This window comes from Pituophis catenifer, unplaced genomic scaffold, assembly GCF_029215685.1.
Source record: "Pituophis catenifer annectens isolate HBS135680 unplaced genomic scaffold, rPitCat1.0.hap2 SCAF_15, whole genome shotgun sequence".
NCBI lineage: Eukaryota > Metazoa > Chordata > Lepidosauria > Squamata > Colubridae > Pituophis > Pituophis catenifer.
The window spans coordinates 19,829,653-19,846,041 of record NW_027256895.1 but is presented as its reverse complement, the minus strand read 5'-3'; the positions used below and the strand labels follow the sequence as shown (position 1 = coordinate 19,846,041).

At 36.8% G+C, this 16,389-nt stretch overlaps 1 protein-coding gene across 1 annotated transcript; it reads left to right on the top strand.

The window, feature by feature from the left end:
* The first annotated feature begins 2,709 nt into the window (after positions 1-2,709).
* On the top strand, positions 2,710-15,013 carry LOC139324999 (vomeronasal type-2 receptor 26-like). The gene is made up of 5 exons (XM_070954786.1): positions 2,710-2,745; positions 4,716-5,567; positions 13,171-13,398; positions 13,909-14,035; positions 14,115-15,013. The coding sequence occupies exons 1-5, from the start codon at positions 2,710-2,712 to the stop codon at positions 15,011-15,013; spliced, it is 2,142 nt and encodes a 713-aa protein (XP_070810887.1).
* Positions 15,014-16,389: the final 1,376 nt, after the last annotated feature.

Below are 16,389 nucleotides of genomic sequence, written 5' to 3'. Positions count from 1 at the left end.
GCATCTTCCTCACTGTCCCATTATTATTACTTAATTGATTCAGATCTCATAGTTATATTTTTCAAACTCAAGATGGCAAATATACTTCATACTATTTCCTCCTCCTATTTATGCATTAATACTCATCAATTAATTATATTGATGATCTGATGTGTTTCAATTATGTACATTTCCCAGAATCACATGCAAGTGAGATGGGTGGCTATATAAATTTGATAAATAAATAAATAAGTAAATAACCCCACTCAAGTTCTACTTAGCATGATTGTTTTTCCGTTATAGCATCAAAACAAAACCATAAAACTCCAGCCATCCTTCATTTTAATTTTCCAAATATGCCTCCAGAATGTTTTCTTATGGTCTTCCACCAATGTCCAACGTCTTTGTTTCTTTTGGGGTACTTGTTGAGAAGTTTAAATTCTGGGGTGTAGACACCATATACATGCTTCTAAATAAATAGACATAAAATAAAGTTTGATTGATAACCTTTGTGTGCATTTCTTCCTTGCTAGGTGTTAAAGGAACTATGATTGCTGTGAATGTTATAGGAACTGTCAACCAACCCAAGAAATCTGATCAACAAAATTGCAGGGACCAGAACATAAATTGGGGATTGGTTTGTTATAATGTCTTGCAAATTTGCTTTTATTCACTTGTTTCTCCCCCTCAGCCTCCCCTCTCCAAACCTGCAAACTTTCTTTCTGGCTTTGAAGAAGACAGATTTTGTGGCCCTTTCCCTGCCCTCTAGTGGTGAGCTGAGACATTTGTCAACATGATCTAAAACTTCAGGTAGCCTGCAAATAAAAACACAGTTGGGACCCCAACATTCATTATTAAGTGGTGCAATCATTAAGTGAGGCCTTGTTGAACTGTGGTGGCACAGTGATTAGAATGTAGTACTGGAGTCTAATTCTGCCAACTGCCAGTAGTCTGATCCTGACTGGTTCAATATTTTGTAGTCTAATGGATTGTGAGAAATTGGAATTTACATCTTTCCCCACCTCGATGTCTGTATGATGCAAACTTGTGTCCTTTTTTTCCTTTATATTGGACCTATAGGATATTTTCTTCAGTCTCATCCTGAACTCATGAATGAAAAAAATTGAAGGCTCTCTTAGTTGGACCAGAGTTGGAATGCAGTGGGGTAGAGAATGTGGTGTGGTGTAGTGTAAGTATGGATAGGATAGGATAGGATAGGATAGGATAGGATAGGATAGGATAGGATAGGATAGGATAGGACAGGACAGGACAGGACTGGCAAGAGAAAAATAGAATAGAATAGAACAGAATAGAATAGAACAGAATTATAGTAATGCCTTTACACATACATATATTTACATCTCTATTTCTCTTTATGGATCTAATGATTTTATTTTTTGTCTTGTTGTTCATGTGTTCCTGCCCCTACAAGTCCTCACATGTTTTGAAGTTGTTCACATATGTGACTGTCTCACTATCATTATGGAATTAGCCAGTTTGTCTCTTCCAAATCATATGGGACTGAATTTTAGTGTCAATTTAGTACTTAGTGTCCCCACCCAATTCTAACTCATGGCTGGGAGTCCCAAAGCTCTGTGAGCTGATTTGTTAGTATGTTGCACTCCCTAGTTTTGTCTGAAAAACATCTCCAGGAGTCAGATCTGTCTGGTCTACTTCAAAGATCTTGGAACAGACAGAGGCATTTGTAAACAGAAAGAAGACACCCATGGAAGATGTTAGTATTGGAGTTACTGTTAATAGTATTGCCTGAAGTGACGTGCAAGAATCCTAGCCTTCAATGTGACTTTCGGAAGCCTCTTCCTATTCAGCACACCTATCATCAGCTTGGAGACATTAATATTGCTGGCATTATTTCTGTATTATCAACATATTCTGATCCCATTGATTTCAGTCAAGATCCTTCTCAGGGATTTCAAGATGGACTTCTGTAAGTATATCATTAATTTATTGTCAAGTTCTGAACCTTGCTGGTAAATCACATGATGCTTGAAATATTTTGCTCTAATGGCAAAAATGTCTGATAGAAACATCTAAAATAGGATGCCTAGGTTTATTTTATGTAAAGTTATATTTTATTTCAGTTTCCAGGTAAAGTTGAAATTGTTAAAATAGAGATCAAACTTCCATTTATAACAAATCACATCTAAATATCTATTAATATACAGGTATGTATGGCTTAATTTATCAAGCTGTTACTACCATTAAGGAAGGGAAAGCACATATTTCCCATGATATGTTTTCCCATTCTTTATTTCTGGTATCAAAATGTAGCAATTTCCATTTGCATTTAAGCCATTCTTTAAAGCTGCAGTTTTGATAGTGGGCCATTCTCACGTACAGAAACATAGAAATAAGAACTATTTCACACATTCCACAAAATGGGTTGTACGAAAGAATTGTAAGTGCCATAATGTGATGCAGATCTTTCTTAATGTGCTGTTTTTAATTCTGTTTTACAGAATAATTTTTCAGAATTACCAGCATATCCTGGCTTTAGTGTTTACTATAAAGGAGATCAATGAAAATCCACAGATCTTACCCAACATCACTCTGGGCTTCCACATTTTTAACAGCAATTTTAGTCCAAGCTGGACTTACTTTGCCTCAATGTTGCTGCCTTTCACTCAGGGCAAATTCATCCCTAACTACAAGTGTGGGATCACAAATACCTTGGCTGCAGCCATTGGGGCACCTGATATCTCTCTTCACATGGCAACTGTGCTGTGCATCTACAAAGTTCCTCAGGTTAGATTTGCTGTAGATAAACATTATCATTCTGCCATAGCTCCACAAACATCTATATGCTTCTCTCTGTAAAAAGGAGAGACCTTTTGGATAAGTAGATATTACTTTTTGCTTGATAGGATCAGAATAGCAGCATGAACAATTGTAACTCTGAACAGGCGGTGGGGATATTTGACACAGGAAAACATTCCCCTGTTGGAAGAAATATCTATCTAGTTCAGTTCCAAGCTGGGTGGAAGACATTGGAAACATGGAGGCTGATTGGAAAGAGGATGAATCAGAAGCACATGGGTGGTTCTGGACAGCTGGCCACATGGAGTTGAGAATGAGAGTTATTTATACCTTGTCCTGGGCCTTGCCCTTGAGCTTCCTGTTCCCGTGCAAGAACATGTATTCAATTGTCTGTTGTAGGGGTCATAGCTAACCCTGTAGGTTGTCTGAGAAGTTTGATTAAAGCCTGAAGGATGATGCAATCTCCCCAGGTTAATTTGTAATGTGGTGTGCTCTGCTGCTAGATAATCCTCTTATGTCATGGAGAGTCATGTCTTAATAAGTATAGGTATAACTTTATTGTCATTTTACATGTATACACAGTATACCCATACAACGAAATTCACATAACACCCAAAGACCATGACCAACACACATAACAATCTCCAAACACATTCCCACCCACCACAAATTCCCCAACCCTCAACCACCCAAACAGCTACACAACAGACCAAGTAATGCTGTCCAACAGCTCACTGATGGTGGCCTTTTAGTTCATTGTTGAGTGCAATTAGAGCTCTGGGATAAAAACTATTCAGAAAATGTGTGGTTGGAGTTATAATTATTCGGTATCTTCTGCCGGAAGGCAACAGTAAGCAAGATTGTAATCCCATCACCCTGGAGTTTAAGATCTTTTGTTTTGTAGATAGGTTGGCTCAGTCCTTCTCTCTCTCTCTTTTTTTTTAAAGATTTTTATTAATAATAAAAAAATACAAACAAACATAAATACATTAAGACAACATACTAAACGAACAAACATCAATTCAGTCAAGTGACTGACTCTTAGAAGTTACTACAACGATGGATTATTTTCGTATTTCTCTTATTTTTCTCTATTTGTATCTATATCTACATTCACATATTTACATGACTATATATATATTTATAGTTGACTCTTTATTTACTTCTATGCATTTCTATTGAATAGTCAAAAATTATCTTTAAATTCCTATTTTTGTCTCCAGCTTCGGGGATATCGACTACTCTTTAGGAGCACCTAAAGAGTCTGTCGTGCCGCCACTTTGGCCACGCCTCCCTCCTCGCCCTGGGCCTTGCCCTTGAGCTTGCTGTTCCTGTGCAGGAACATGTATTCTATTGACTGTTGTAGGGGTCATAGCTAACCCTGTAGTTTGTCTGAGAAATTTGGTTGAACCCTGGAGGATGATGCAATGACCCCAGGTGATTTTGCAATGTGGTGAGTTCTGTTGCTAGATAATCCTATTATGTCATGGAGAATCATGTTTTAATCCTATCACCCTGGAGCTTAAGATCTTTCATTTTGTAGATAGGTTGGCTCAGTCCTTCTCAATGGGCACCAAACATCTGCTTGGGCAGGGAGCCGAAGCTCTGAGTTTCTGTCTCCCTTAAGATTTTGTATTTCTCTTTTAGGGGAAATCTTTTATTCTGCCTTTTTTTAAATATTTCTCAAAATATTTCATTCTTCTAGGAGGAATGGCTTCACTCACCCCAATTTCAGACATTGAACTAAAGTTCAGATTTGAAATGTTGACAATCAGACTATTTCCAGAAAAATGTATTTACTGATAAGTGTGACATCTTGGTTTATATTTCCTAATAAACACAACTAGTTGCATAATTTCAGTATATAAGGTCAAAGACACCCAAGGACTCAAATAAATATATACATTTTCAGAGGCTCACAGAGAATTTTGCAATTGCATATGTTTATCTTTCTGTAGTTGACCTATGGCTCTGCTCCAGTCATGGATAAAGAGACTCAAGCAGTTTTCTTCCAACAAATGTTTCCGAATGAATCCCACCAACGTAAGGGCCTCCTGAAGTTATTGCTGTACTTTAGATGGATCTGGATTGGAATTCTCATAGTAAAGGATGAAAAAGGAGAGAAATTTCTCCAGGAGGTACTCCCCACTTTTTCAGAGCATGGCATCTGTGTTGAATTCGTAGCAGAGTTCCCAAATGTAGCTTTTTACAGTGATTTTACTGATGCCATAAGCGAAGGATTACACATATACCATGTTCTCATGAAGAGCACAGCCAATGTGATAATATTATATGGTGAAATTCAGTCCTTAGCAGGTCTGAGAACTTTCCTCCAGTTTTCAGAAGTGGAGAATATACCAAGGAAGAAAAAGATTTGGCTTATTACAGCTCAGATAGATTATACTTCAATTTCCGTTCATAAATCTTGGGATATCCATTTCCTACAAGGTGCTTTATCCTTTGCAGTACACACAAAAGAAGTCCAAAACTTTCAAGAATTTCTTCAAATTCTAAGTCCAAAGAACAATCAAAATGATCATTTTCGGAAAGATTTCTGGGAACAGGCATTCAGCTGTTTCTTCTCAAACTCAAAAATGGAGGTGTCTGAGAAAAAGTGTACTGGACAGGAGAAGCTTGAAACCCTTCCTACATCTGTGTTTGAAACAAGCATGAGTGGCCAGAGTTACAATATTTACAATGCAGTCTATGCTGTGGCACATGCTTTGCAATCTCTCTCTATATCCAAATCTAGAGAAACAACAATGATGAAAGAAAGAAAGAAACATTTTCACAATCAAGTGTGGTGGCAGGTAAGTCTGTTACCAGGGTAGTGAGAAACCACCATATCTGTAGTTGTGTCCATGAACTCTAGCAAACAGTATTCTCCAGGGATATTGATCTCTGAAAATCCAAAAGTGAGAGTAACGGATTAACTAATCAAAACATTCATATGCTGATATTAAAATTGTAAATGGCATTCTACAAAATTTCTTAGAATATGTTTCTCTCCATGAAATTAACTTCCTATCAAGCCGAAAACCAAGAATGACAGATAGTAATTCTTCTAAGCTGATTTCTTCTTGTTTTACACCTATAGATAAAATCTTGTCAATCTGAGCACTTTACTCTCTATATCTGCAATTTACTCTGTGAATTATTTTCCTCCTCTTTATCACAGACAAAATATCCAATCTGAATTAACTTTTACTTCCCATCCTGGGAAGCTACTTCCTTATCATTCCATAAATTCAGTCTATAAATAAATGGAAGGAGGTGTTTACACCTTCCACATGATATTAGAGTGGTATCATCTGCATATCTGAAGTTGTTGATATTTCTACCAGCAATCCTAGTTCTCGCTTGTGATTCATCCAGCCAGATATTTCACACAATGTACTTTGCATATAATTTAAATAAGCAAGGTGACAATATATAGCCTTTTTGTACTTATTACCATATTTTGAACCAATCAGTTTTTATATGTCTGGTTCTAACTGTTCCTCATTGGCTGGCATGCAAGTGCCAGACCTGCCCCAATCTGATCTTTTAGGAAAGAAAGACCATCAACTCCATTTGGCTAAAGCAAAGAGTTCTTCTACTAAAGTTGCTGGTTGCAGTAATGTGAAGCCAGCTCTGAATTCTCCCGTGCTTGCAAAATACAAAAAAAGGTTCACCCACAACTCATTCTTCCCCCCACCTCTGTGACCACTCCTTTTCCAGTCAACCATAGCTCACCAAGATGTTTTGAGAATGCTGAGATGTTTGCAGATAATCCACATATTTCTCAGGCTTGGCCTTGGGATGCTGGTACAAACAAGATCTGGCTGCTCTGGTCTTTATCACCTGTCATTCCCCTTCCCGATTTCCCATCACATACACCCACACAGCTTTATTGCCCTTCCCTCCTCCCCACCTCTTCCGGCCTTTGACGGCAGGAAGCTGTAAGGTTCCCAGATGAATCAGGGGGAACTGACATTAGCCTTCTCAGGTTACAGTTATGGTGGTCTGGTACTCCCAACACTTTAAGAACTTGCCATAGATTGTTGTGATCAACATAATCAAAGGCTTTAGTATAATCAATAAAGCAGAAGTAATGGTTTTCTTGAACTACGTTGCTTTCTCCATAATCCAGCAAATGTTGGCAATTTGATCCCCAGTTCCTCTGCCTATTCAAAACACAATTTGTACTGCTGGTCCTTCTCTCTTCACCTACTGCTGAAGCCTAGCTTGTAGGATTTTGAGTATAATCTTGCTAGCAGGTGAAATTAGCAAAATTACATAGTAGTTTTATGCATCCTAGTATTTGTTATATATTTATTGGAAGTGATCTGGCTTAAGTAGCTTTGAAATTAAACTACAGAGCTTAATTTTATTTTTTTGCTGGTTGTTTATGTTGCAATATTTTCAGGATCAGACTCAATAAAGATAATAGAAGTTAGAGATTTAAATATATTTCTCTTTAATCATAATAGGCATTCTATATTCGCTGAATATTCAAGATAGAAGCAAGGAAAATGGGGAGGATGGCTCCTTATATATACAAGGGGTGGAGCCAGGAATGGGAGTGGTAAATTATGAATACATTAAAGTCCAAAGAATAAGTTAACCCCTGATGTTCCATATATACATTATTTACACATTAGAGAATAAGGCATTTACATCTGACAAATCCCCCTCTAAATGCCGGTTCGTTATACAACACCAGTTACATTCAGATTCAGGACAATATAATACATATAATTTAGAAGTTAAATATTTGTGTTGTTTAGAAGGTAAGGGTTTTGTTAATATGTCAGCTAATTGTTCAGAAGTATCACAATGTATTGCTTTGATGAATCCGTCTTGAGATAGTTGTCTCACGTGCTTAAATTTTATATCAATATGCCTGGACCTTTGTCCAATTGCATCGGATCTAGATATTTCAATGGCCGCTTTATTGTCTTCATGCATAATAAATGGTAAAGTAGGTTTCTTCCAAACATCTGTGATCAAATCATTGAACCATACAAGGTTATTTGCAGCTTTAGACAAGCAAACATATTCCGCTTCTGTGGTAGAAGTGGCTACCAGTTCTTGTTTACCAGTATACCAGTAAACTGGACAATCGTTCAATAGAAAAACATAACCAGAGGTACTCTTTCTGCATGATGTATCACCAGCCCAATCTGCATCAGCATAACAAGTAATTTTTGGTTCTTTGTCATTATTGGGTTCCAATATTAAACAAAAATCTAATGTACTTTTCAGATATCTTAAAATTCTTTTGACAGCTTCCCAATGATACAAGGTTGGTCTGCTAACATATCTTGACAATAAATTGAGAGGTAATGCAATATCTGGCCTAGTCCAATTAGATATATAAAGGAGTGAACCTATAACTGATCTGTAAAATGTGTTGTCTTTAAACTCAGGGGAAGATTCATCAGTGTTTCTAAGAAAATCAGTTTGCATAGGTGTGTCACATGTTTTGGCATTATTTAAGTTACATTTGTTTAGGAGTTCAATGATTTTATCTTTCTGAGTAAGTTTGAATCCCCTTTTTGTTTTGTTAATTTGTACACCAAGGTATTTATTCACTCTACCTAGTGATTTCAATGAGAAGTGTTCGTTTAACTTATTTACAAAGATTTCCCTGCTCTCTTTATGCTTTCCAATATATAAAATATCATCCACATAAATTAATACAAATTCAATATGATCATTACTCTTTTTTACAAAGAAACAGTTATCAGCAGTGGTGGCGTTGAAATCCATGGTCTTAAGTACTTTTACCAAACAATCGTACCATCTTTTGCCAGATTGCTTCAATCCGTACAGACTCTTATTTAATAACCAAATTTCGTTCTTATTAGTGTATTGACTGTGTGGTGCTCTTACATATATTTCCTTATCTAATTTTGCGTGTAAGTATGCAGTCTGTATGTCATATTGAAACACGTCCAGATTGAGTGCAGATGCTACTACAAGAGCTGTTTTGACACTCTCTGTTCTCACTGTGGGTGAATATGTGTCAGTATAGTCTTCTGGATATTTTTGTGTATAACCTTGTGCAACTAGTCTGGCCTTGTATAAGGTATTACCTCCTTCTAAATTCTTAATTTTATAAATCCACCTGGTACCTATAATTGTTTTATCCTTAGGTGCGATCGCAGGTGTGAATACATTTAATCCTTGTAAACTTTCCATCTCTTTTTCCATAGCTAGTTCCCATTTTTCTCTTTCTTCACGGGGAAGTTTCAATACTTCCTCATATGTATTAGGTGTTATTTGTTCTCCATCCATATGCATTATGTAATCTTTGTATTTATTTGGTATTTGGTTTCTATTGTTTCTAATATTTCTTTCAGGTTTGCTATGGTTGTCATGCAAATATCTAGCTTCCTTTTTTGTTAATGTGTCTGTCTTTATTTTATGCTGACTATTTGTCCAAGTTTTGGTTTTGTTCTTACTTTTGTTAATATTTTGATTTTCTGTTGTTCCTTCCTCGCAAGATATATTATCTTTGCTTTTATTAGGAAATATTTCATTAAGGTGCAATTTAGACCAATTGGCCTGCTCATGGAACACAGCTGTTCTGGATACTATAAATTTGTTATTATTATCAATGAATCTGTACCCTTTGGTTCCAGTTTCGTATCCCATGAATCTTAATCTCCTGGATACGTTTTCTCCCTTTCTCCTCAATTGTTTAGGTATGTGTACGTCTGCAGTAACTCCAAATATGTGCATGTGTGCTAATTTGGGTTTTCTATTGTACATCACCTCATATGGTGTCTTATTCACAATACTGGACCATGTCCTGTTTTGAGTGTAATTTGAATAATGTAAGGCTTCTGACCAAAATTGTTTGCCTAAACCAGCATCCTCTAATGTGCATCTAATCATGGTTTGTAGTGTGGAATTCTTTCTCTCTGCAATCCCATTTTGAAATGCAGAAAATGGATTGGACGTGAAATGTAGCATCCCTCTATCCTTTAACCATTGGGAGAATTCTTTAGACATGAATTCACATCCCCTATCTGTCATAATTTGTTTTATTCTGATATTATGTTGTGTTTCTATGCGTTTGTAGAATTCCTTAAATTTCTGAAAGGTTTCATCCTTGTGCTTTAATGTGTAAACAAAACCATAGCGACTGTAATCATCCACTATTGTTAGGAAGTAACGTTTTCTATAGGTAATTGATGGAGTTAATGGACCAACTAAGTCCATATGTACCAAATCAAAAATATTGTTGGTTGATCTGTTAGATTTTTTTGGTCTGGGACTGGTTTTTAGTTTGGTGGATTTACATACTGAGCATTCCAAATAATTTTCACAATTTTTTATTTTGACACCTTCTGCGTGTTCAGTCATTTTTTGTACTACAGGAAAGCTTGCATGTCCTAACTTCCTATGTAAGATGTGAGCACACTCATCATGAATTGGTTTACCTATTTTTGGTTTCTTCTCATTGTGTGTATTTTTGTTATCATGAGTTGTTTTACATTCATCATTGTCACTGTTACTGACATTTTCATCATCTGCTTCAATACAATCTTCCATATTTGAATCAATGTTATGTAACCATCTTTCTTTGGTTATCAGATAGGGTAGACCCCCTTTTATCATCACAGTGCCTACATTTGTTTTGTTCTTTTCTATAGTTGCTTTCCCCTTTGAGAAAACTATATTGATGTCAGATTCTCTGCTTAGTTTTATAGCACTCAGTATGTTGTGAGGTATTTCTGGGATTAATAATACCCCCTCTATTTTCCCTAAACCAGGCAAGGTCACATTTCCTCTGCCTAATACTTGAACCTTTTCTTGATTAGCTACCTTTATCACAAACTTATCTTCTGTAAATGAAGATAATATACTTTTGTTGTTAGTGGTGTGATTTGTTGCACCAGAATCAATAAGCCAATTATTGTTCTCATCTTGTTGTGTTCTGGTGCTGTCTTGTTTATTTAGCCCATTTAGTGACCCAGATTTTCTCTCTTTTGAATTTTCTCTACCCCCTCTACTTTCTCTGTAATTTGGTGGACTTCTATATTTGTGTCTATCTGTGGAAGATTGTCTGTAATTGTATTTGCTCCTATATTCTGGCCTATGTCTCTCCCTTGGGACTTTGGGACAGTCTCTTCTACTGTGTTCCCTGGATCCACAATTGTGGCATCTAAAGGCCTCATTATATTTATCTTGAAAGACTACTTTCCTAAAAGATTTGTGTTCTGTTTGGTTACTGGAACGATTTTTTCTTGAATTGTCTTCTGCTATCAATTTGTTAGATAGACTTTCTATTGATAAATATCCCAAATTAATGGTATCTAAGTGTGACATAAAGCTATCCCATGATGGATCAAGTGAATTGATAATAACACTTTTCATTGTTTGATCTGAAATCACTTCCCCCCTCAATTGCAGCTCAGCTCTTATTTTGTTTAGATTTATCAAATGCTCACTTATAGAAACCCCTGGTTTCACTCTAGAAGAAAAGAAATCCTTAGACATTCTTGTGGTTGTGGCTACGCTATCGCTGTGAAATAGATTAAACATGCATTGAATTATTTCTGATACAGTTAGGTTTGGTTTGATGCTATGATACATTGCAGGAGACACGCTAGAAATTATTATGAAAAATGCTCTATGATGTAAACAATCTATTTTTAAAGTCCAAGGTCTTCTTGGAGGACTAGTTATAAAGAATAGTAAATTTTCTTTCATAAAAATAACCTGAAGCTGTTGGTACCACTCTTGTAAATTAATGCCATCAACTCTAAGTTTTGGGAAGTCACTGGGTAAATTCCCCACATTATTTTGTCCATTACTTACAACCTGAGGCAGTCCGTGGTCTCTCAAGTGCAGGAAATTACAGAACGGCATTGGGATGCTTGTAACGAGTCTGCGCGGTTCTCTGGCCAGTTCAAGTCTTTCGGGGCCGTCTACGTAGTTTTGCACATGCGCGTTGCTCATTTCTTCTTTGGCGCCGTTGTGGAAGGTTCTCTCCATTTCAGCTCTCTCGATCCGCTCCTCTTCAGATGAGTCGGTCTCTGGCTCGGTTTTTGGGGCTTTGGTGATGGCGACGGTTCTTCTCTTTCTCTTGTGTGCGCTGGCACTCGATTCTGTCTGCGGTGTAGGACGGAATCGGCATGGCTCTCTGGGCTCGGGTGTCGTCGTTTTCGAAGTCAGGATGGGAGCGTGCAGGTCTTGAGTTGTCGGTTTGATTTCTTGCTTCTTCGTTGATGTCTTGGAAATTTTCAATCTTGGCCCAAAAGCAGCAAAAAGCGTTTTCATTGCTGACTTTACTTGAGACTTTGTTAAATCGTCTTCACTTTCTGATTTTGGTTCATCTGAAGAGTTTGAGACTTCTTTTTCACTTTCTTCGTCTGATAGCGTTTTTCGCGCCAGAAATTTTGAACTGAGCGTTTTGATTGGCTCTGCTTCACTCTCTTTTGAAGTTCGTTGAAACCAAGATGGCTGCCATTCAAAATTTCGCGCGATGTCACATCTTTTCTTTTTTACAACTATTTTCTCAGTAGTCATTTCACTCACAGTTTTTTGATCTTTGGGTTTTTCTTTAATGACGTTTTTCTCTCTCGCTGCTCCGCTGTTCCTCAGCATCTCCTGGAGGTCCGCGATGAGGCTTTCATCATTCTTTTGGCTTTTTAGTATCTTTAATATCTCTGACCTGAGTTCGTTATTTTCTATCTCGATTTCTTCCTGGTCGTTATTTTCACTCATCAGTTCTTCTTCTTCAGTGGTGTATTCTTCGGATTCTCTCGAAATCGCATTAGTGGATTCGTTGATCATCTCTTGATCAGTTTCTATTTCTTTGTTGTAGGCCCTGGTGTTGGGCCTATCTTTCTTGGACATTTTTAATTACTTATTGAGTCAATTAACCATCCTCTGCTACCAGCTTGTTGCAATATTTTCAGGATCAGACTCAATAAAGATAATAGAAGTTAGAGATTTAAATATATTTCTCTTTAATCATAATAGGCATTCTATATTCGCTGAATATTCAAGATAGAAGCAAGGAAAATGGGGAGGATGGCTCCTTATATATACAAGGGGTGGAGCCAGGAATGGGAGTGGTAAATTATGAATACATTAAAGTCCAAAGAATAAGTTAACCCCTGATGTTCCATATATACATTATTTACACATTAGAGAATAAGGCATTTACATCTGACAGTTTATTTTTCAATTTTATATTAATTTTATTTCAGTAGTCTGATATGTTACCTCTACCTCTGTTTTAGAATTATTGTTATGTTATTTGTTTGATACAATATCAAAATAAAATAAAAATAAAATAAAATAAAGTGTTCATATTTTCTTTGTTTAAAGAGATATTCATATGTATGTTTTGAATATATGAATAATTTCTCCCTCCCTTGGTTTGTTCCCCTCTGATTGCCTGTGTTTCAGGTTCATTCTTTTCTGAGAAGTGTCAGATTCAACAATAGTGTTGGTGAAAAGATCTCCTTTGATAAAAATGGAGAATTCATTGGTGGATTTGATCTTATCAGTTGGATCACATTCCCAAATCAATCTTTTCTTAGGGTCAAAGTTGGAGTGATAGATCCCACAGCTCCAGCACAGAACTTCTTCAATATTTCTGTAGATTCCATCACATGGCCAGTAGGCTTTAACCAGGTTAGCTTTTTGAATCCAGATTTATCTGCCTTCATTTAAATATCTTTATTGATGAAAGTGTCACAATATCATCTCTGTCTAACCTAGGTACAAATTTTCTGGAAAAGGAAAGATACCAGTAAGATTTATTTACTTTTTTAGCAATTGCTGTTGAATATTGAATTCTTTACTGGCCCTCTGTTAATTATGGACAATAATTTTTATGTTTTTGAAGTAAAACCTGCTAGATTTCATCCGTTTCCTGATTTCAAAATTCAGAAGTTGAGAAAACCAACTTTAACTAACTAGCACAGAAATTGTCTTTGAAGACCAGTGATGATGGTATTGAAGGCCATAAATACAATAATTGTAGATATTTAATTAATTATTATTTCAGAGAAATTACATCTAAACTTATGTCAACCTGCTATCCATCTATATTTTTCATCTATTGATTCCGTACTAACAGTATCTCTCCAAGCATTTCCTTTCCTCGCTGTATCTTAAAAGTTCTTCTCCATTCATTGATAGGCATTACCTTTATCTTTGTGTAATGATCCTTGTGAGACAGGACACAGCAAGGTCAAGAAAGAAGGAAAGTTGTTTTGTTGCTATGATTGTCACCTATGTCCAGAGGGGAAAATAACAAAGGAGAAGGGTACGAAATTTGCAAATATACTGGGATTAAACCAACACTATGTAATTTCCTATATCAATTCACCTGCATTGTTTTTCAGATGTAGATGACTGCTCTCCATGTCCAGAAGAACAATATCCAAATCCTGGGAAAAATATGTGCATTCCAAAGCGGATCATCTTTTTGTCCTATGAAGAACCCTTAGGGATCAGTCTGACTGTTCTTTCTCTTTTCTTTTCTTTAATGACAACTTGGATAATAACAGTCTTCATGAAACACAAGCACACTCCCATCGTCAAAGCCAACAACCAGAATCTCACTTATACACTCCTACTTTCTCTTCTCCTCTCTTTCCTTTGTGTCTTTCTATTTGTTGGGAGACCCAATACGATTGTGTGTCTCTTTCGACAACCAGCTTTTGGCCTCATCTTTTCTGTGGCAGTTTCTTGTGTCTTGGCCAAAACCTTTGTTGTGGTTTTAGCATTCATGGCCACCAAACCTGGTTCCAGATTGAGGAAATGGGTTGGGAGAAGGATGGTCAGTTTCATTCTTCTATCCTGCTCCCTTATTCAAATATGTGTTTGTGCTGTATGGCTGATAATGTCCCCACCATACCCAGATTTTGATACGCAGTCAATGTCTGAAGAAGTCATCTTGGAGTGCAACGAAGACTCCGTCATGTTCTATTGTGTTTTGGGCTTTATGGGTTTTCTTGCTCTGCTTAGCTTCTGTGCTGCTTTCCTAGCTAGGAATTTACCTGACAGTTTCAATGAAGCCAAATACATCACCTTCAGTATGTTGCTCTTCTGCAGTGTTTGGCTGTGTTTTATTCCAACCTATCTAAGCACTAGGGGAAAATATACATTGGCTGTGGAGATCTTCTCCATGATCTCCTCCAGTGCTGGCTTATTGGTGTGCATCTTTTTTCCCAAGTGTTTTATTATTGTGATGAGACCTGAGCTGAATGATAAACATCAGCTCATGAAAAGGAAGTTTTAAAAAATCTTTCTGTTTGCCTGATATTCTTTATATGTACATGTTGGAGAACTTCCCCACTGAATTTGTAAAAAGAAGTGTGGTTAAATACAAATACAAATTTGTTTAAACAGGGAAGGTTTATGATTTTTTTTCTAAAGCAATCAAACAGAGGGAGGTCCCTGTTGAGAAAGCTCAAACTGGCCCAGGAACTGCTGATCCACTTCTACAGAGGAATTATTGAGTCTGTCATCTGCACCTCTATAACTGTCTCATTTGGTTCTGCAACCCAAGAAGACAGACCCCAATTTCACAGGATAATTAGAACTGCAGAAATTACTACCAACCTGCCTTCCATTGAGGACCTGTATACTGCACGAGTCAAAAAGAGGGCTGTGAAAATATTTATGGACCCCTCACATCCTGGACATAAACTATTTCAACTCTTACCCTCAAAACAATGCTATAGAGCACTGCACAACAGAACAACTAGCCACAAGAACAGTTTTTTTCCTGAACGCCATTACTCTGCTAAACAAATAATTCCCTCAACACTGTCAAGCTAGTTACTAAGTCCGCACTACTATTAATCTTCTCATCGTTCCTATCATCCATCTCCTCCCACTTATGACTGTATGACTGTCAACCTGTTGCTGATATCCTTAAGATTTATATTAATTGTTTTCCTATGACTATCATTAAGTGTTGTACCTTATTATTCTTCACAAATGTATCTTTTCTTTTATGTACACTGAGTGCATATGCATCAAAGACAAATTTCTTGTGTGTCCAATCACACTTGGGCAATAAAGGATTCTATTCTATTCTGTTCTGATGCATACCATGTGTAGTCATAATCTACAAAACATGGGGTTAAGTTAAAAGCTGGACATATGTCTTCTTCTCAATAGCAAAGACCAAAGAAATCTCTGGCACAAAAATGTTTCTTGTAAATTCATTTAATTTTAATTTAACAAAGTTAGAAGGGACCTTGGAGGTCTTCTAGCCCAACCCTTTACTCAGGCAGGAAACCCTACACCACTTCAGACAAATGGTTATCTAATCTCTTCTTAAAAACTTCCAGTGTTGGAGCATTTAGAACTTCTGGAGGCAAGTTGTTCCACTGATTAATTGTTCTAACTGTCAGGAAATTTCTCCTTAGTTCTAAGTTGCTTCTCTCCTTGATTGGTTTCCACCCATTGCTTCTTGTTCTACCCTCAGATCCTTTGGAGAATAGTTTGACTCCCTCGTCTTTGTGGCAGCCCCTAAGATATTGGAACACTGCTTTCATGTCACCCCTAGTCCTTCTTTTCATAAGACTAGACATATCCAGTTCCAGCAACTGTTCTTCATATGTTTTAGCCTCCAGTCCCCTAATCATTTTTGTTGCTCTTCTCTGC

Bases quoted from the DNA above. Each gene is read 5' to 3' on its own strand.
- LOC139324999 (XM_070954786.1), top strand. From the start codon at position 2,710: ATGGCAACTGTGCTGTGCATCTACAAAGTTCCTCAG. The intron at 2,746-4,715 runs GTTAGATTTGCT...ATCTTTCTGTAG, and splicing joins GCATCTACAAAGTTCCTCAG to TTGACCTATGGCTCTGCTCC. The intron at 5,568-13,170 runs GTAAGTCTGTTA...CCTGTGTTTCAG, and splicing joins ACAATCAAGTGTGGTGGCAG to GTTCATTCTTTTCTGAGAAG.